This window comes from Argopecten irradians, chromosome 11 (genome assembly GCF_041381155.1).
Source record: "Argopecten irradians isolate NY chromosome 11, Ai_NY, whole genome shotgun sequence".
Classification (NCBI taxonomy): Eukaryota; Metazoa; Mollusca; class Bivalvia; order Pectinida; family Pectinidae; genus Argopecten; species Argopecten irradians.
The window spans coordinates 39,983,214-40,005,498 of record NC_091144.1 but is presented as its reverse complement, the minus strand read 5'-3'; the positions used below and the strand labels follow the sequence as shown (position 1 = coordinate 40,005,498).

The 22,285-nt window shown below is 34.6% G+C and overlaps 2 protein-coding genes across 2 annotated transcripts; one reads left to right on the top strand and one right to left on the bottom strand.

Moving 5' to 3' along the window:
- Positions 1-8,140: 8,140 nt before the first annotated feature.
- On the bottom strand, positions 8,141-11,055 carry LOC138335556 (heme-binding protein 2-like). Its single transcript, XM_069284701.1, has 4 exons — positions 10,966-11,055; positions 10,199-10,320; positions 9,541-9,673; positions 8,141-9,347 (listed from the first exon to the last, which is right to left on the bottom strand). The coding sequence occupies exons 2-4, from the start codon at positions 10,280-10,282 to the stop codon at positions 8,992-8,994; spliced, it is 573 nt and encodes a 190-aa protein (XP_069140802.1). The 5' UTR covers positions 10,283-10,320; positions 10,966-11,055; the 3' UTR covers positions 8,141-8,991.
- Positions 11,056-11,651: 596 nt separating this feature from the next.
- On the top strand, positions 11,652-22,011 carry LOC138335555 (heme-binding protein 2-like). Its single transcript, XM_069284699.1, has 5 exons — positions 11,652-11,761; positions 12,901-13,135; positions 13,881-14,010; positions 15,206-15,383; positions 19,962-22,011. Exons 2-5 carry the CDS (start codon positions 12,923-12,925, stop codon positions 20,131-20,133), a joined length of 693 nt encoding a protein of 230 aa, XP_069140800.1. The 5' UTR covers positions 11,652-11,761; positions 12,901-12,922; the 3' UTR covers positions 20,134-22,011.
- The last annotated feature ends 274 nt before the right edge of the window (positions 22,012-22,285 follow it).

The window sequence follows — 22,285 nt, the reverse complement described above, 5'->3', positions numbered from 1 at the left end:
AGCAAAATGAAGGTCATGGAGATATAAAATATCACATTATAACTGTTTAACGATTAGCCATGTTAATGAGGTATATGTAGTGGTGCACATTTTTATTCGTTTGTTTTTGTGTTTTTAGCGTTATGTGAGTAAGGGCTATCATTTTTTAAACGTTATAATTATTCCCTGTCCATAAAGCCAATGGATGTTTACGTTTGACCGGACGACGGTGCTGCCAAAATGAAAGTTTTAATTTCAATAGATATTTCAGTTTCATTATCCATATCTATCTAATTTTTCGTGATATAGAAGAATTTTGAAGAAAAAAAATTCTGTTTTAAATTATGCAGGAATAGGACTAAATCGAAATCAAGATGGGCGATCATGATTCGGAGATAGTCTAGCGGTGTAGAGATCATAAGTGATCGAAACTCCTGGAGTATCGAGGATTGAATCACACATGTGTTGTACACACGTCATTGTGAGGGGAAAACTATAACGTGTTATCGTAAACATGTTTTCGTTTTTATTGCTCCATGTTTAATCTGAAATTTATTTATATAGAGAAAATAAATCGACCATTAATCAACAAATCTGGCGATTTTATTGCCAGAGAATAATGAAAGCGTACCATCAAACGATACATTTTACTATGATAATGGCAATGAGAGTAATCGCGTGTAACATGATAGTGTTCAACAAAACAAACAAATAAAAATGACCACCTGAATGATATCCGACTAAATTTACTTCGTTAAAATGGCTAATTGAGTAATGATGATGATGATTATATGCTGATGATAAGAATGTTGATAAGGAGGATGATACGTTATGAAGATTATGTTGATGGTCAATATGAAAGATAATAAGATATGATGAAGATGATAATGATAAAGATAATAATCAAGACAAGATGATGATAATGATAAATGATAATAATCAAGATTGATGAAGATGATAATGAAAGATAATCAAGACATGATGAAAATGATAAGATATGATGTTTATGATGAAAGTTTTGATGGTTATGACACTGATAGGATGAAGATGATGGTAATATTTTTGATGATCTCTGAAAATATGATGATTATGAGAATGATGATGATATACGATGATGATGTGGATGACGAATGATTGTTGCATTAATTATTGTTTTTAACAGTATACATTGCCTTGAAAAAATAAACAATTACAAAACTAATGACTAATTGATGTTTTCTCCATGATGTAAAAATCATTCTGAAAATTGACTTTCAGTTTATTTTTCCTTAATTCATCTAAGGTTGTAAAATGAAAGGTCCACTAGATGATACTAGATACTTCAAATGTTCAAATAAAGATGTTCCACCGCTGACTAATGGTACTGTTTCTGTCTCAAAAACAGGAGCAGGCGAATTAGTATTTTCTTCAGTTACAAAACTTTTACATCATTACCACCATTTAAAAGTTTGAGTTTCTTATTTTACTTCAAGGTAAAGAAATTAAAAATAATTAATTGCGCCCCGAAAAAAATCGTGGCACTATGTCCTTTATGGAATGAAGTGGACCAAATCTAAAACAAATTATTATATATATATATATTTATTGTATTAATTAGAAATATACATACATGATTGAACACCAATTATTGTATTGTTTATGCTCTGTCGGCGGTGGAGCATCTTTAAGATAGCTCTTATACATTTTGTAATCTAAGCAACTTTATTCAATGTGTACTGTAGAAAGGCATGACGTAGTGATTTCTCACTAGCATATAGCGGGAAGTGTTCGTGGTCGTAATATTTGGCGATTTGGCCATGAAAACTGTAAGTGAATACAGTGGACTCGCGATTATCCGGACGCCGATAGTCCAGAAAACTCATAATCCGGAAGTATTGGTATTACTGCTAGAAAAAATGATATTTGATAAATACGAAAGTAGTTGTTCGCGGGAGACGGTAAAAGCGTTATCATTCGTGATAATACCATAGTCCTCTTTCCTGCTAAATTGAATTTATTTTTTAATTATTTTTCTTTTTCTTGTCACTCCTAAGTAAATACATTGTATTTATGTTGAATAGAAATACAATTTGAGATTATAAGCCAAAGCAAAACCAGACTACCTACGAATTAAATGAAACGCCATTCATCTGAAGATTATCTTCTACTTCTCAAAGCAGTCCTCGAATTGTCCATTATATCGATTGGTCTTCTGATACGCTGTTAATGGTTGTTGTTTTGTTTTTTTAGAAAACTGGAGTTCGAGACGAAAAAAGAACGTTATAGTATAACGAATTCGATATCACATGAAATCATTAACCTGATGTTTTGATTCAACCTAAAAATCAAAAATAAGATTAAATGCTGAATGATAATGATTAAATAAAAGTAAATTTTCCTGTAGGATAACTGAGCTGAACATGAAATGGTGACATTTCTATTACTGAAATATAAGTACGATGCTGTCATTCCTGGAAGAGAATTTTAAACGTCCTCAATTTGTTGAAAATAATCACGTTTTGATAAAAAAAAAGCATGTTTTTAATTCTAAATTATGTTTATACATGTAACCTCGTCTAGATAGACAATAAGATGGTCAGCATACCAGGTTGATAATTGAGACTTAAAACTTGTACACCACAGATTTTTTGGCAGATCCTTTCTCTGTATAAGATATGAACATACCAAATTTTGTTAAATGAAACACATCAATGCATTATTGGAATTTAGTTAATAAGTCGAGAAGACTGTTTTAGAATTTTTGTTAAAGGTCCAATAATTCATGCATGAAAATCACAATGAAGCACTATTTCACTTCGTTATTGATATAAAATATCAATTTTATACATCTGTCTGGGAACAAGTCAAGGCACAATGGCTTACTGTAAATGTGAATATTTTCCCGAGTGCTTACTTTCGCGATTTTGAATTTTTCAATTTTGAAACCTAAAAAAAAAAAAAAAAAAAAAAAAGAAACTTTCGCGATTTACATACATAACCCTTTCGTGGTGTTGTTATTTCAGCGATAGATACACTTTTAGATATTTAACAACAATGTTCATATATGTACAAAATCTTACGAGCGGGGGAAATTTTGGCGATCAAGCGACCTTCGTGTAATTAGCGTCAATGTCCCCCTCAAGTAAATGTCCACCTTTACAGTATTCCGTCTTTGCATATTACAGAGTTAACTACATTTCAGGTAGGTATCGATTGTTACATCATTATTTTGTGAGCGCAATTCGCGTCGTTTTCTCCGAAAAGTATGACATTACGTTCTTAAACACATGACGTCACAATCAATACCTACCCCCAAGGGCAGATAACTCTTTAATATGCAGCATCGTTACGGCGATCTGTAGCTAATGGGATCAGAATAAAGACGTAAGAATCAATCATATCAACAGCAGGAAGGACAATGCAATCTCAACAACAAATAACACGATCACGTCTAAACATCCTCTGAGAAAATCATATGTCACTTGTCTATTTCACTTTGTAATTGATTATATCAATTTTTAAAGAGCTAATTACACGAAGCCATTCTCTGTAAGCATCAAAATATCCCTAATATGGATTGTAAGCCAAATTGAATGTTTCATATTTCCACCAAAATTGGTAGTTTGTTCGTCAAACTCTACACAAATCAAGTGTATCACTCTGTTGTTTTGGCAATTTTAGATGCCGTTGCTATTGTTACAAACCATGCCCAAATATGGGCATCTGAATTACTGGCAAACCAACAAAAATAGGAAAAGTTAGATTGGCTTTATAGAAAATGAAATCCAAAATTGCATTTAATGTCAATATGTTTTTAACATATAATTTAAACATTTACAATATACAGTCATAAATTAACAGATTGTTAAATCTGGTTTCCATGGAAACCAAAAACTACCAAAATGTCAAAAATACATCTAAAACAATTCCTTACTAGTATATGCATTGTTACTGTGTCCGGTAAGTTAGAGTTGGTTTGAACATTTGTAAGAATACAAAACAGCGTCGTACTTAAAGTGAATAGTCGGGCAAAGAAAACCAGTCTAAGTGCGTTCATTGGCCTTCCAAATGTTCGTACATATTAAAACGACGGTCAAGTTCTGCTTACGTTGCCCAGTTCTGACCATTGAAATAACTCTTTGAAAGCGAGGCTGCGTGGAAATGTAACCACGGACATAGTCAGTCGGGAGGACATTTTAGGATTCCTAAACTATAAATTAATTTCTTCGCATGCAGAGAGGTTTTGACGGGGGATTTAATTTTTCTATTCCATAAGAAATTATGCCGGATACATTCACCCCATTTTTACAATTTTAACTTCCCTTGTCCGACTGTTCACTTTAACGAAATCAGATTATCAGCATAAAAACCAAAGAAACACTCGCATCAACAGCAGGAAATACATTAAAATATACCAACAACAAAATGTACGATCATGATCATATCAAGACATTCTCTGGCCAATCATCCTTCCCTAAACAAAAGTCTATATATTATAACAATGATATACATGAAATATATTTGTCCCCTCACAAGAGAAAGGTCACTCACGCTGAGAAAGGACTGTTATTAGACAAGGGACATTGATGGTGTCCTTATGTCCTGTTATTTGGGGCGGTAATCCTGAAGTGAAGAAAAACTCTAAACAAGGAGAATATTTACTGATATTCGAGATATGATACCAGTATCGGATTCAAAAACAAATATTACTTTCAAAAACCGTCACTGTGTAGAATGTCACCGCGTCCAAAATTATCTACCATGGTTACTTGACATTTCATGTAGAAATGAACACATTTCTCCTTCTGATAATATGATAGACATAGTTATGACAAGAATTAACAGCGAGAGGTGTAGTTACAGTTTTAAGCCACCTGATGTCACAGTAAATTACTGTTACCAGGAATTCAATTATACCATATCGACCGACATACAAAGTCTACAAATCTCTGCTTGCGAAAATCGAGTTTTTAAGCCGATTGTACTCGAATTCGGAGAAAAGAATCACAGCTTTTTTAGGAATCTGAATTGTCTTACTGTTAGTAGCAAATGCCGAAGTATTTGTATTGTATCTTCCACGGGTACGTTTAATCAAAATGTTGTTCCTAAACTTAGCATTTGATAGACTTCTCTTCACTGTTCCATAGTCAACGGGAGGAGACTACATGTAGAGACGATGAAATCCGTTTAACTACTGAGGTAAGGTACTACATACAATGTAGTTGTTAAAATGTGTGGGTGTAAAATTTCACTATTACCTGTTTGGAACTGATTTGTGGGGCTAAATTGTGGCGAAATATCTCGGTAGGCTTTTAAAGAATCATTCTTATGCAAAGCTATTATATATAAAACCATGATTTTGATAAATTTAGCGAGGTATAAAATTTCGCGGGTTTGAATAGATGCGCTAATTTAGCGAAATTAAAACTCCCACAAGTATAGCTATATGTGTTATACATACCATATGTATGGGTAATCTGGGGCATGTTCCTACACTTAACAGTTTAATTGACTTCTCTTCGCTGTTGTAGAGACAATGCAATCCAGTTAACTACTGAGGTAAGGTACTACATAGTTGTTAAGTTTGCCGGTGTAAACAACTATTACCTGTTTGGAACTTATTCGCGGGGCTTTATTGTTGCGAATTATCTCAGTAATCTTTGAAAGCATTATTCTTACGAAAGGCTATAATACGTAAAAATGTTCATATGAAAAAAAAAATTCTTTCTCTGATTATGTGTTAGACGTAGTAATCGCAAGGATGTACAGCGAATACTGCAGTTTTAGGATCAAATCACTAGCTGGTGTAATAGTAAATACTGTTACCGGGAACTCAATAATACCATATCGACCGACATTCAAGGTCTACAAATCTCTGCTTGCAGAAATCGGTTTTTTGCATGATATGATATTTATCAATGTCTAGCTTTGAGTTTCTAGAATATCATCATCATTTGATAAAATATTAATCGACATTAATTCATATTTACATATACATGTAAATTAGTTTAATCATTTGTTTGTACTGTTAATACATTTAGGAAGAGGATGAGTATATGTGTATGATGTCTGTTGTCCCATTCCCATTGACTTTAACGTATAACAGTGAAATATTATGAAATTAAAAAAAATATGTTTGTGCAACAGTTCATGTACTACGGCCATTTTTCAACAGACCATCCTTTGAGAGCTTAAATTTGTAATGGTCAGACCCCTTGAGAATTGACCTTCGAATATGTCCATTTTCAACGGTCTTCGGGGTCAGTTTTCAATGTTGAAAAATGACCAAAGGTCAATTTTCAATGGATGTCCATTTTCAACGTTACACCTAATCCAAAATATATTACATCTTACTCGAGGTGGAGTTTCCTCCCTTTTCAGTTGTATTTTATACAGAGCAACGAAACTTCCCCCTTTCTTTTAAACTCTTTTCAGTTATTTCCATTTCATTCTCATGAACAAACAAGCAATGGCACAATATCTCATCACAATTCAATTTTGCTTGCAACAAGGATATTAGCCATTAGGAAAAATGGCGTCATCGTTTGTAACGTCGCTTCTGATTGGCTGAGATAACGGCGTATTGATTTCATAGGGGGAAAAAGAGTCCAGAAATGAATTTGGAATTTTAAAAATATTAGGATTATTTTGAATAGATTTTTTTATGTTATGGAGATATAATACCAAAACCCAGGGTGAGGGTAGGGTTTAAGTGTACTCACAACATAAAGCGCTTCGTGGTTTATGTTAAGTACACTCATGTTTTTGTTATCTATGGTAATTCAATTTACACAAGAGGCCCATGGGCCTTAACGGTCATCTGACTATTAGTACAATACAACATAGTCGTTTAAAGATTTTAGCCTATTTGACCCCTCTAACCTTGATTGAAGGTCAAGGTAATTCATTTGAACAAACTTGGTAGCCTTTCATCCCAGCATGCTACATGCCCAATATCAGTACCTTCGGCCTTCAAGTTCCTGAGAAGAAGTCGTTTAAAGAGTTGAGCCTTTTTACCACCCGTGAACTTAAATGAAGATCAAGGTCATTCCTTTGAATAAACTTGATACCCCTTCATCCAAGCATGCTACAGGCCCACAATCAGTACCATGGGCCTTCTGGGTCTTGAGAAGAAGTTGTTTAAAGATTTTAGCCTTTTTGACCCCCATGACCTTGAATGAAGATCAAGGGTATTCATTTGAACAAATTTGATAGCACTTCATAAAAGCATGTCAAAGGCCCAATATCAGGTCTCTAGGCCTCTTAGTTATTGACAAGAAGTTGTTTAAAGGATTTTAGCCTATTTGACCCCTGTAACCTTGTATGAAGGTAAAAATCCTTCATTTGAACAAACTAGGTAGCCCTTCATCCCAGCATGCTGCAGGCCTAATATGATTATCCTGATCCATTTAGTTCTTGAGAAGAAGTCCTTTAAAGATTTTAGCCTATTTGACCCCTGTGACCTTGAATGAAGGTCAAGGTCATTTTTTTTAACTAACTTGGTAGCCCTTAATCCCAGCATCCTACAGGCCAAATATCAGTACCCTGGGCCTTCTGGTTCTTGAGAAGAAGTCGTTTAAAGATTTTGGCCTTTTTGACCTCTGTGACCTTGAATGAAGATCAAGGTCATTTTTTTAACTAACTTGGTAGCCCTTAATGCCAGCATGCCACAGGCCTAATATCAGGTCTCTAGGCCTCTTAGTTATTCACAAGAAGTTGTTTAAAGAATTTTAGCCTATTTGACCCCTGTGACCTTGAATGAAGGTCAATGTCATTTATTTGAACAAACTTGGTAGCCCTCCATCCCAGCAACCTACAGGCCAAATATGAGTACCCTGGGCCTTCCGGTTATTGAGAAGAAGTTGTTTGAATGAAAAGTTTATGAACGGCGCACGGCGCACGACGACGGACGATGCATGATGACAATAGGTCATCCTGACCCTTCGGGTCAGATGACCTAAAAAGTTAATATCTTCAAAAATCCAAATTCATTTGAGGATTCTTTTTTCACTCAGAATTACATTACAAACTGCAATGCCATTTGTTCCTTTATGAGCAAATAAAATATTTTTAAGCCAATTGAATTATATCTCCACAACATAAAAATAAGTATAAAGTTATTATATTTTGAATGGCTTTAAAGTGTAACAGGAGAAGAATCAAAGTACTGTAAGTACTGAAGGAGGCGTTACTTATTAGACTTTTTATTTGGATCAATAAATAACATGTAAAACGCAGACAAGTTTTTTAAATATAAATCGGTAAAAGTTGATACCACCGACAATATGCTGGTACAATTTATATCTCATTGCTACTCAATATTTAATATATGGAGCTAGTAAGTTAAGATGGTATTGTGCCCTATTATGCCTATAAGATGGTCATATGATCATGAGCGGTCGTGGCCCTGTTATCATTGAGCGTATTTTCCTGAACATTTTTATTAATCTTAGACTGAATGTTACCGTAAGAATGTTAACATCCCCGCAAAATACAAAAAAAAGTTTTATAATGTATAATACTAGACATCTCATTATATCTCATAAATGACTGAAATGGTTGTTCATTGTGTTGTAACATGACAAGAAATACTACTCAAATGTCTTATTCATCATTTTGGCACGAAGGTAATGTATAATATGGTGGTCCAACCTTATTGAAATGCAGAGTATAAACATGTAAAACACAAAAGTTTAAGTAACATGACAAATTAAATGTTGTAGTTTAATGGCAAAAAGCTTCTTGCCAGAGCAAGAATTTCTACAGCAGCCTTGAAACCCAAAACCAACCATGGATAGATATTTATATCTCCCTAGCACCAGTCAGTCTTTGATTCTCCCTAGCACCAGTCAGTCTTTGATTCTGTATCACATCATTGATTCCATTTGGATCTTTGGATTTGTCTACTAGTACTACATCTACGACCGTCGACATGGCGAACTCAATCGGCTAAATTCAGTCTTAGTTTGCAGATGACTCACGTCGTCACGCCTTCGCCCCTGTCATTACACTCAGAATGTCACTAGCCATTGCTCATTCCTTGACGAACCAAACTTCGTTGGTCCGGCCGAACAGTTGGAACGGACTATTGTACCCCGCCGTAAACCAGACATCTTGTTTCACTTTGTCCCCTCGGGATTCCACACATGATGTCAGCTTCTTTGCGTGATCTAGCCATGACTCCTCCTTGGCGAACCCCCCAAATCCTTGGCTGAGTATTGTCCGTTCGGGCCAGTTTTCAATGAACACATTAGGATCGCTGGGCTCAGGAGGGTTTTCTTGGTGCTCGGTTGGGATATAGAAGGACACAGTGAACGTGTTCTCACAGTTAGGACCTGCCCCTGGATTGATCCGAGTGGCGACTGGAGCGGTCATTTCAATTTTGGTTTCTGCAAGATAAAACCATTATGAATATTCTAAAATATTCCACGCGATTTAACACATAAATCTGAACTTGTCACAATGCACATGTCTTTTTTTTGGAAAAACACAAATTATTTTGACAAATATTAAAATTTTAGTCTTAAGTTTTTAGTCATGCAAGATTCTAAAACAGGACAGAAATAACTTTCAGAACCTCACCTGCTTTATTGTTCCCTGTGATGTATTTGAAAAGCTTTTGAAACCCTTCGCTTCTTGCTTTTTCGTGATCCATTCCTTGAACACTAGTGCTCACCCATTTGGCCGCTGCGTACTTTCTCTCCTCAATCCCATCCTGAAATCAGGGGATTCGAAATAAAACACATACTTTATCACTTATATTTCTTTTCCTCTGAAATTCTTTGGAAGCTGTCATGAAAACACCGACCTACAAGCTTAAAGCATCCTATCTCCACTCACAATTGATGACATCTCAATTGTGAGTAGAGATACGTCAACAAAATTATGGCATGGCTTACAGCTTTTATGAATTCCAGCTTATCAACTTAAAGTAATGATATAATGAACTCGAGAAATAGAATTAAAAGGCACCAAATTGCAAAACATGCTCATTTATTTTAGTAACCCTTTATGAATTCAAATTAATAAATAATGATCCGGAGAGAAAAGTAGAAGGCCAAAAACTCAGCCATGCTGCCATTAGCTATAGAGTATATTTGATTATATACATAATTAGTTGATCGATCGATTGAATGATCAAATTGATTGATTGATTGATTGATTGATTGATTGGTTGATTGATTGATTGATTGATCGATCGATTGATTGATTGATTTATTGATTATGTTTCTTTACTCACCTTTTTGTTCACTTCAGTATAAGCCGGACAGTCTAATCCACTGGACGTAATAACTGCACTTTTTATCGTACTAAAGATACTCATCTCTGGCTTTGGTAGGCGCCGTGTAAGTAAAGAGAAGTCTACAATGGAATAAAGAAAAATATATAAAAATATATATAGGATATAATTATGAAATCAAGGCTTCTGAAAATTATGAAATTAGTTACAGTTTATATATATATGAATCAATCCTAGTGCCATCTATATATATGGTCTAAGATAGGTCAAAATACATATTTCTCATAACTATTATATTCTCATACCTATTTAAAGTTTAAGTTTAATTTTAACAGAGAATGGACAGAAACATATTTTTTTATTCTGTCGATATTTCTTGATTAGCCATTTCGAGAAATGTAAACTGTATATGTAATTTGTTTTGTTCTGGGTTGTAGCTATATATTATTATGCATTTATCCTGACCTAATGTTAATTAAAAGCCGGCTAGTCGTACACAAAAAATGTACATTCAGATCTCCCTAATATAAGCTATTAATTTAGTCAATTAAACATGTGTAACCGTTATTTACATGTACATGTCTAAATGACAAAACTAGTAACTTACATTATACTGAAATTAATTAACCGATTCTTATGTAAGAGTTTGTCAGACATATATCTTTTATTCTAGTTATTGTGTTTAATAGTCAGATAGACATAAGTCGTTCTCGATACCCCAGTGGTTATACACAACACTGACGTTATATCCACCCAATATGCTATACATTGTAATCGGTGACCAAGTAGCTCAGTGTTAGAGCATTCGACTAGTGTTCGAAGGTCCCTGGTTCGAGATCCGGTCTGGTGGCTACATGAACATATCCGGATCTACACAAAAGATATCCGGATCTAATGTTAGTCGATTAGACATTTATAATCCTTCGGTAGATCAAATAAATATCATAAATGTCACCACCAAAATCAAATCTGAGCGTGCTCATTTGCAGTTTTTTCTCGTGTTATTAATAGATATAATGTACTTTCACTTTCATTTTAAAACCCGTTAATCAAATACAAAATTAACAAATATCAGAATATTCTTGAACGACAGTACTTACTTATTTTCCTGCAGCAATTCCTATTTAATATAAGACGCATCCAAACTAGCTCAATTTATACATCCATGAAATATCGAAGTTATACAACTGTTATTCACCACACGTGGTGAGAAACGTGTGTGTCACATGCCACTGAAAAACGTCAACTTCCGGTGGACGAGTCCACCGCGACAAAAGTGTGGTAGTAGGCCTAGGTTGTGTTATATAACTACCAATTCTTTATAAAACACTTATAAGTATTAATTTCATGAACAACAAAACAAATTTCATCATTTATAATGATAATTATCTAATTATTATTGCAAAAATGTCTCAATTCATACAATTTTCGACCCATCATAAGCAAATGTAAGAACATGTACCCCTCTTTAAGTTTAAGATCGCCGCAGCTACGAAGAATCAACAATAGGCCAGGCTCAAGACCGGCTTCTTTATTCTGCAAAGGTATTCAAGATATTCACAGGTAGGCTTATCTATTTGATATATATCATTTCAATATTATTCCAGCAGATTTTCTATTATCTTGGACTGGATAGGATGATTACGTTCATAATTGCAAACAAAGCAAGATATATTAGCTAAGCGGCTAAAGGGAATCTCTCTATTTCTATTAATTTGTCGTTTGTCTACAGCGGATCGGATCGCGAGTACATATGTACTCGTTCGTAACGTGATGATGATACTGGTCAAATACTAGGACGAAATTTACAATATTACGTAAAGATGAAATTTACGTACATTATATTAGGCCTATATGCTTACATTGTACAACATTACATAGTACATTTTTAAATATGTAATAAAGTAATATATACTTATACTTATTTATTTACAAAGAATGCTTTAATTTACGTGTTCAGAATAATAATCAGTGATATTTTTAACTTGTCAAGCATGCTGTACAATATACAAGCTTAAAACTCATTTAGTGTACTTATATATGTTAATCCTTTTGTTCATTTTGTGTAAATATTTCATAGAATGTGCAGGATGTACCCATACCTGGTCTATAAGTCACATGTAGCCGGTTTATATTAAGATTTTGGACCGCTGCCCGGTTTATATGTGATCATTTTTTGGACAGTCACTTATAAACCAGTAAGGGCCTCGTTGCTGTACCCTCTCACATATACATTGTATAGTACAGTTTTTGGCCTATCTCCTTAACTTATGCTATACTAGCACAGGCATTTGGCTCTAGATCTATAGACATTTTTCTCTATAGATATGCAATACTGTGAAACGTACAGTATTACATATATGTATATATAGAGAGAATAATGTCTATTGAGTCAATAGCCTGTGATACTAGTTCTGATAAAAAATAGAAATGTAGATGTGCTACTAACGCTTATATATCTTCTTTTTTGTTTTGTTACAAAATGAAAAAGAAAGCACTTAGCAGTTTTAATTAGCTCAAATACACCCTCGATACTCCAGGCTTACTATTTACCACAGCTGTTTTACAGTGAAAGTAACCCCTGGAGTATCATACATACATTCATCATGTAGATATGCTTTTAACACTTATATATGTTTACAAAATGAAAAAGTAAGCAGTGTTATTCTCCTGATTATGATCTAATTGATTATTTGTTTCAGCTCTTTCCTGTAATTATATATTATGATTTGGTCCCTCAACATGAAGATGTTGCTCCTGTCTGTTTTTCTTGCCCTGGTAACTGGAGTGAGTGCCTTTAGACAGTTGAGTTCCAACTCCCTAGACAAAGGTACCGGTCCACTCAAATTCATCCCATCAGGATTGAGGAAGCAGCATATGTACTGTAATGGACTTGGCCAGCCAAGCTATTCCATAATAAACACTAATAAAACTGGAGTAAGTAGCATGAACTTATATTATTCACCCCTGAAATTTCATAATGGACTGGTCTAGTCTTTGATTTAGAAGAGCCTAAATGTGTCTTCAGGAGTGAATGAATTATCTAAAGCTTGTCTCTGGTTACTTTAAAAGTTAGTATTTATGGGGGGGGGGATATAATTATAGGTACATAATTTGATAAATGAACAATTTAACTTGTATGTTTTCTTATCATTTTGATTCAATATAATTATAACATACCTATCAACTTTCAAGAATTGCAATGCGGGAGAAAGCGCGAGCGAAATTATATATTTTCAACAGTCCCATTGAGGTACTACCTGATGCTTATCGTAATTACTTGTGATGTTTTTGCACAAGCCATGTTTATTTCAGTCTGTTAATGTTTAGATAAACTACGATCCAACAATGTGTATAATCAAAAGTTTATGTCTACATGTTTGGATGTATTTGGGGTGAATAAAAACATCTTCCCTTTAAATTTACAAATTTTGATGTATTTTCCCACGTTAATTCTTTCCCAATTTAAGAAGGAAGTTTTTTTGATAAATGCTTCATAGGGAAATGGTACAGGTCACTCTTTGGTAGGTAGTAAAATACCATGAAAGTTCAGTGATTTGCCGTATAGATGACTTCTATCGTCTTTTATGACCAATTATGATGCACAGTACCAGGCATAATGATATTAACATAAACAATTCAAAAGAGAACAACATTTTCAGACATTGTTGGTTTATTGTAGAATTTTGAGCTGCGTCAGTACGATGAAAGTCGGTGGGTGACAACACACAGTGAAGGAATAGACTACGATAAAGCAAGCAGATTTAACTTTATGAAACTTTTCAACTACATTGATGGCAAAAATTCAAAGGGTGAGTATACCATCATAGTTTAAATGTAAACCTTTAGCAAAATCCTATGCTTATCGATATGTCAATATTAATTATAGATCTCTTTGTTTTTGACCCTCTCCCTATTGTAAATCTCTATATTTGTTACTCTACTTTATGTTTTATATCTGTATATTTCTGCCCCTATGTGATGAAGATCTCTATATTTCTGCCCTTATGTGTTGTCCCAGTATATCTCTATATTTCTGCCCCTATGTGTTGTACCGGTATGTCTCTATAATTCTGACAATATCTGTTTTAGATCTCTATACATCTGACCATATATATCTATATATTTCTAACTATATTATAAATCTCTATATTTCTGCCCCTATGTGTTGTACCGGTATGTCTCTATAATTCTGACAATATCTGTTTTAGATCTCTATACATCTGACCATATATATCTATATATTTCTAACTATATTATAAATCTCTCTATTTCTGCCCTATGTGTTGTACCAGTATATCTCTGTATTTCTGCCCCAACTGGTTGTATCGGTATTTCTAATTTTAAGTATTGTACATATACATTGTAAATCTCTATATTTCTGCCCCTTAGTGGTTTATATCTCTATATTTCTAACTATATTATAAATCTCTCTATTTCTGCCCTATGTGTTGTACCAGTATATCTCTGTATTTCTGCCCCAACTGGTTGTATCGGTATTTCTAATTTTAAGATATGTACATATACATTGTAAATCTCTATATTTCTGCCCCTTAGTGGTTTAGATCACTATACCTCTGACCATATGTACATATGTATTGTAAATCTCTATATTTCTGCCCCTATCTGTTGTACCAGTATATCTCTATATTTCTGCCCCAACTGGTTGTATCGGTATTTCTAATTTTAAGATATGTACGTATACATTGTAAATCTCTATATTTCTGCCCCTTAGTGGTTTAGATCACTATACCTCTGACCATATGTACATATGTATTGTAAATCTCTATATTTCTGCCCCTATGTGTTGTACCAGTATATCTCTATATTTCTGCCCCTACTGGTTGTACCGGTATTTCTAATTTTAACATGTATATTGTAAATCTCTATATTTCTGCCCCTATATGTTTTAGATCTCTATACATCTGACCATATATATTGTAAATTTCTATATTTCTGTCCGTGTATAATATATATCTCTAAATTTCTACCCCCTGTTTGTTGTAGGAGAGAAGGTGGTAATGACCTGCCCTGTGATTGTGAAGATTACCCCAGGCCCTGGCCCTGCCTGTACCTCTAACTTCACTATGTCCTTTTTTGTGGACCCCAGTGCCAAGGAGCCCCCTATGCCAAGTACCTCGGATATTTATTTCACTAAAATACCAGCTGTAAGGGCATATGCCAGGTAGGTGTCCTGTATATGCAATAGTTTGGACCTGGCACAAATTTCTAGCCAACAGTATAGATATATATATATAAATGTATTAGATATTATTTTCAACTATTTTCATTGGCTTATACATGGTCATGTGAAGTTCAATATATAGCATCTTGACTCTGTGTTTCCATTTTTAGAAACACCGATTGGGAGTCAATATTTCTTAATGAACTTAATTGCACAAACGCTACATTTTCCAGGTGCTGTTCTTTGACCAACGTTTTTCTGATAATTGATATGAATATTAGAGATTGGTTTTGACATTTTTAGCCCACCATCATTAGATGGTGGGCTATTCAAATTGCCTCTCGTCCGTCCGTCCGTCCGTCTGTCCGTAAACAATTCTTGTTACCGCTATTTCTCAGGAAGTGCTGAAGGAATCTTTCACAAATTTCATATGTAGGTTCCCCTAAGACCCTAGTTGTGCATATTGCATTTTGGGACCGATCGGTCATCAAGATGGCTGACAGGCGGCCATCTTGGCTTTTGATAGTTAAAGTTTGTTACTGCTATTTCTCAAAAAGTACTGAAGGGATCTTTCTCAAATTTCATATATAGGTTACCCTAGTGCCCTTGTTGTGCATATTGCATTTTGGGACCGATCGATGAACAAGATGGCCAACAGGCGGCCATCTTGGATTTTGATAGTTAAAGTTTGTTACCGCTATTTCTCAGAAAGTAATGAAGGGATATGTCTCAAATTTCATGTGCATGTTCCCCTAGAGGTTTTGTTGTGCATACAGCATTTTCGGACTGATCGGTGAACAAGATGGCTGACAGGCCGCCATCTTGGATTTTGATAGTTGAAATTTGTTACCGCTATTTCTTAGAAAGTACTGAAAGGATCCGTCTCAAATTGTAATTGTAGGTTTCTCTAGGTCCCCTGTTGTGCATATTGCATATTGGGACCGATCAATGGACAAGATGGCCGACAGGCAGCCATCTTGGATTTTGGTAATTGAAGTTTTATTACCTCTATTTCTCAGAAAGTACTGAAATAATCTGTCTCAAATTTCATGTGCAGGTTCCCCTAGGTCCCTAGTTGTGCATATTGCATTTACAGACCATTCGGTGGAAAAGATGGTTGATAGGCCGCCATCTTGGAATTTGATTATTGAAGTTTGTTACTGCTATTTCTCAAAAAGTACTGAAGGGATTTTATCAAATTTCATATACAGGTTCCCCTAGGACCCTAGTTGTGCATAATACATTTTGGGACCGATCGGTGAACAAGATTGCTGACAGGGGGCCATCTTGGATTTTGATAGTTAAAGTTTGTTACCGCTATTTCTCATGAAGTGCTGAAGGGATCTTTCTCAAATTTCGTATGTATGATCCCCTAGGACCCTAGTTGTGCATATAGCATTTTGGGACCGATCGGTGAACAAGATGGCCGACAGGCAGCCATGTTGGATTTTGATAGTTAAAGTTTGTTACCGCTATTTCTCAAAAAGTGCTGAAGGGATTTTTCTCAAATTTCATATACAGGTTCCCCTAGGACCCTAGTTGTGCATGTTTCATTTTGGGACCGATTGGTAAACAAGATGACCGACTGACGGCCATCTTGGATTTTGATAGTTAAAGTTTGTTATCGCTATTTCTCAGAAAGTACTGAAGGGATCTTTCTCAAATTCCATGCATAGTTTCCCCTTGTACCCTAGTTGTGCATAGTACATTTAAGGACTGATCCATAATGCCTTTCGTGACTGATCGGTAAACAAGATGGCAAACAGGCCGCCATCTTAGATTTCATTGTTGTAGTTTGTTACCACTATTTCTTAGAAAGTACTATAGCGATCTGTCTCAAATTTTATATGTAGTGTGTTTGAAAAAGTTTGAAAAGCAGGGAAAAGATCCCTCTTTCCATTGTCATACATAGATCATTCTTTGGTGGGCGCCAAGATCCCTCTGGGATCTCTTGTTTTCTAAGAAAAACAGGAGCAGACACAATTCTTGTTACCGCTATTTCTCAGAAAGTACAGAAGGGATCTTTCTCAAATTTCATATGTAGGTTCCCCTAGGACCCTAGTTGTGCATATCGTATTTTGGGACCGATCGGTGAACAAGATGGCCGACAGGCGGCCATCTTGGATTTTGATAGTTAAAGTTTGTTACCGCTATTTCTCAAAAAGTGAAGAAACGATCTTTCTCAAATTTCATATACAGGTTCCCCTAGGACCCTCGTTGTGTATATATTGTATTTTGGGACCAATCGGTGAACAAGATGGCCGACAGGTGGCCATCTTGGATTTTGAAAGTTAAAGTTTGTTACCGCTATTTCTCAAAAAGTACTGAAGGGATCTTTCTCAAATTTCATATACAGGTTCCCCTAAGACCCTAGTTGTGCATATTGTGTTTTGGGACTGATCGGTGAACAAGATGGCCGACAGGCGGCCATCTTGGATTTTGGTAGGTAAAGTTTGTTACCGCTATTTCTCAAAAGTACTGAAGGGATCTTTCTCAAATTTCATATATAGGTTCCCCTAGGGCTTTAGTTGTGCATATTGCATTTTGGGACCGATCGCTATACAAGATGACCGACCGACGGCCTTTTGGATTTTGATAGTTTAGCTTTGTTACCGCTATTTCTCAGAAAGTGCTGAAGGGATCTTTCTCAAATTCCATGCATAGTTTCCCCTTGTACCCTAGTTGTGCATAGTACCTTTAAAGGCCCAATATCCGTATCCGAAAACGGGTCATGAACTTTCCGACTTCCGTTCGGCAATAATCGTAACTTCTATGGTGACCAGTTTAAAATGAAAGCATGTTTACAAGTATCGACTTTCAACAACTGCTGTACCAAAGTTATCAAAAGGCATTATAGATATTCTTTAATATATCCTAATTTCGACTACATCTACCAGTACTAACAATATTGGAGTCAAATTTAACTTGAATTTTTGTTGATAGTTACGTATAGTGTGGCTTTAAGGACTGATCCATAATGCCTTTCAGGACTGATCGGTAAACAAGATGGCAAACCAGCAGCCATCTTAGATTTCATTGTTGTAGTTTGTTACCACTATTTCTTAGAAAGTACTATAGCGATCTGTCTCAAATTTTATATGTAGTGTGTTTGAAAAAGTTTGAAAAGCAGGGAAAAGATCCCTCTTTCCATTGTCAGACATAGATCATTCTTTGATGGGCGCAAAGATCCCTCTGGTGATAATTAAAGTTTGTTACCTTTATTTCTCAGAAAGTACTGAAGGGATCATTCTCAAATTTCATATGTAGGTTCCCCTACGGTCTTAGTTGTGCATGTTGCATTTTGTGACCGATCGGTCAACAAGATGGCCGCCAGGCAGCCATCTTGGATTTTGATTGTTAAAGGTTGTTATAGCTATTTCTCAAAAAGAACTGAATGGATCTGTCTCAAATTTCATATGTAGATTTCCCTAGGGCCCTAGTTGTGCATAATGCCTTTTGGGACTAATCGGTCAACAAGATGGCCACCAGGCAGCCATCTTGGATTTTGATAGTTAAAGTTTGTTACCGCTATTTCTCAGAAAGTACCAAAGGGGTCTTTTTCAAATTTCATATGTAGGTTCCCCTAAGGTTCTAGTTCTGCATATTGCATTTTGTGACCGATCGGTCAACAAGATGGCCGCCAGGCAGCCATCTTGGATTTTGATAGTTAAAGTTTGTTATCACTATTTCTCAAAAAGTACTGAATGGATCTGTCTCAAATTTCATATGTATAGGTTCCACTAGGGCCCTAGATGTGCATAATGCCTTTTGGGACTGATCGGTCAACAATATGGCCAACCTGCCGCCATCTTGGATTTCATTGTTGAAGTTTGTTACCGCTATTTCTTAGAAAGTACTTAAGCTATCTGTCAGAAATTTTATATGTAAACTGTAGTATGTTTGAATCCCTCGTTCCATTGTCAAACATAGATCATTCTTTGGTGGGCGCCAAGATCCCTCTGGGATCTCTTAATGTATATGTTAACTGTAGTATGTTTGAAAAAATTTGAAAAGCATGGAAAAGATCCCTCGTTCCATTGTCAAACATAGATCATTCTTTGGTGGGCGCCAAGATCCCTCTGGGATCTCTTAATGTATATGTAATCTGTAGTATGTTTGAAAAAGTTTGAAAAGCATGGAAAAGATCCCTCGTTCCATTAATGTCAAACATAGATCATTCTTTGGTGGACGCCAAGATCCCTCTGGTTCTTCAGTTTAAAATGTTACTCATGATAACCTCTACCACCATTGAAAAGTTTGAGCTTTTAATATTACTTCATGATAAAAATATGAGAAATAACTAATTGCATCCCGAAAAAATTCTGTGGCACTATGTACTATATGGAAAGAAGTAATGATTGCACATTCATCAAAAGCAAAATAACTTATGTTATGTTTTGTGTTTATATTTCATATATACCCATAAGATTAAAAGCCAATTGTTTTTCAAATGATAAGTATTGTTTCTGTTCTGACGGCGGTGGTTCATCTTTAATCTTCAATGCACGTTTAAAAAAGTGTACAGGTTTTCCACATATTTTTTTTTATTTCTGTAGCTTCTATATTTAACTATTTCAGAACCTTTGGAGGATATGCTGACTACAAGGATTACCGTAATGAAGGATTAGAACTCATGAAAGCCATTGGTGACCCCTCCTTATTCAACGTAGACTTCTACTACACCGCAGGCTACGACAGTCCTTTCAAATTACTACTCCGTCACAACGAAGTCTGGTTCATTGCCAAGTAAACCTGTGACCTCTTAAACTTGTTTCACAACGAAATCAGGTTGACAAGAGAACTCTTGACGGCCTCAATTAGTTTAATGACTGTTTAAATCTCATAAGTTTCCATTTTACTTCGAATTCCATGTCCATGTATATATCTTATTCGTTGTACTATAAACTACTTAAGCACAAAATTTAAACTGTGATACAACAACATAAATTCCTGGTTCATCATCATATATATGGAGTGATTGATACAGTATATGGTATATACAAGAACACACATGCTCATCTTGGTTATCTCATCAGGGCCCGACACCATAAAACTATTCTCAGACAGATTTTTACTCAAGTATATGATTTAGCATAGACTTGAATGAAAAATCTGTCTGAGAAAGTTTTATGGTGCTGGGCCCTGGCCCGAAGTGCCAGAAACATGCAAGAATGACATGGTCAGGTTCATTTTTCTGAGGAACAAAAAATTATCTCTTTACAGTTGTCACTTTTTTCCAAATATCTGCCGTTATGTATCCATACATTGTGTGTATATGTATTTGTGATATCTGATTTTGACAATTGCATTTACTACTAAATGCAATAAAACGAGTAAATCTTACATTTGCATTGACATGATTGGAGCCAACTGATAAATATCCATCTACATTGTTTTTGAGCATGAGAATATGTTATATTCCACATGAGCAATACATGCCGTCTTGGTATTTTTGTTTATTTTTCAATTTATCTTTTTGGACATGTACTTTATTTATCTTTTGGTTTTTCTTTGGTGATTTCTTTCATTTTTCATACATTTTTACTGCATTCCATAGTAAATACAAGACAAAATAATTTCGAAATAAGTAATATAATTTTACAAAATTACATTCATGACTCTGTAAAAAATGTTTTGAGTTTATAGTAAAGTTTATCAGTAATTGTTTTCACACAAATTCAAACATGTGAATGGTCCTTGAGTTTTTAATATGTAAAAAAAATGTGATGTATTTGAAAATGTCTGTGTGTTTTGATCAGTTCTTGTAGTATTGAAAATGTTTGGGATTTTTTGTTTTATTTTTACACATTTTTTGTAATATATAACCATAAAATGGATTAATATCATAAGTATATAATCATCATGTTTTGTAACTCATCATTTGAAGTGGACGAGCTAAAAATTTTAATTAAACTACTCTTATACTAGCACTTTGATTGAAAATAATTATGAAGTAAGAAGTCACTTTGTTGGTAAAAGATAATTTCATCATGCATAAAGGAGTGTAAAACAGTTTTCTTAATTAAGCTAGAGAATTAAATGACATCGTGAAACCATGGTGTTCATTGTTGATGATGTCATAATTTTTGGCTGCAAAACAACATTTCTGTAATAATGACACAATGTAAATTATGCTTTTAAACAACTATATTTGTAAAATGTAATCTTTTGTCTTTTCAAAAGTATTAGAAAAAAATTGAACATCTTACTATCAGGTAGATAGGGATATATTTAACTTTGTGAAAGATTTTGGCTGTTTAGCACTCAGCAAGCTTCCTGCTTACATATATAGAACACTTCCAAATTAAATGTACCTTTACCCCTATGTATAGTCTGTATTTTACCATTCTATGGTTACATCATTAAAGTAAAGATGAGCTAAAACCTTAGTCCATGAAGATCTGACTGATTTTTACATCATTTCTACAATAGCTATAACTTAGTGCTGAAATGATTTGTCCTGCTGTCTCCATTTGATGGAATCCAATGATGTGTTTAAAGAGATATAGATATATTTATACGGATCTGATGTTCGATATTGCTGCATAATATGATATACTTTCATGTACAGAGTTTCAATTTTTGGATAATTTGTATTATGTTTTACAATAAATATTGTATACATCGATGGAAACTTTGTTGTTTTCAAGCACTTTTTCAATGAAGTAGGAACATCTTTTCAGGATGTTTTCAATTATTTCAGACAAACGAAAAACAAATTTATTGATTACATGATACACTTTAGTTGGTTGAAAGTGATAAATAATTTAATGATAAACAAGAGGCCCATGGGCATTATCGGTCATCTGACTATTGGCACAATACAACATAGTTGTTTAAAGATTTTAGCCTATTTGACCCCTGTGAATAAAGATCAAGGTCATTATTTTAAAAACAAATAT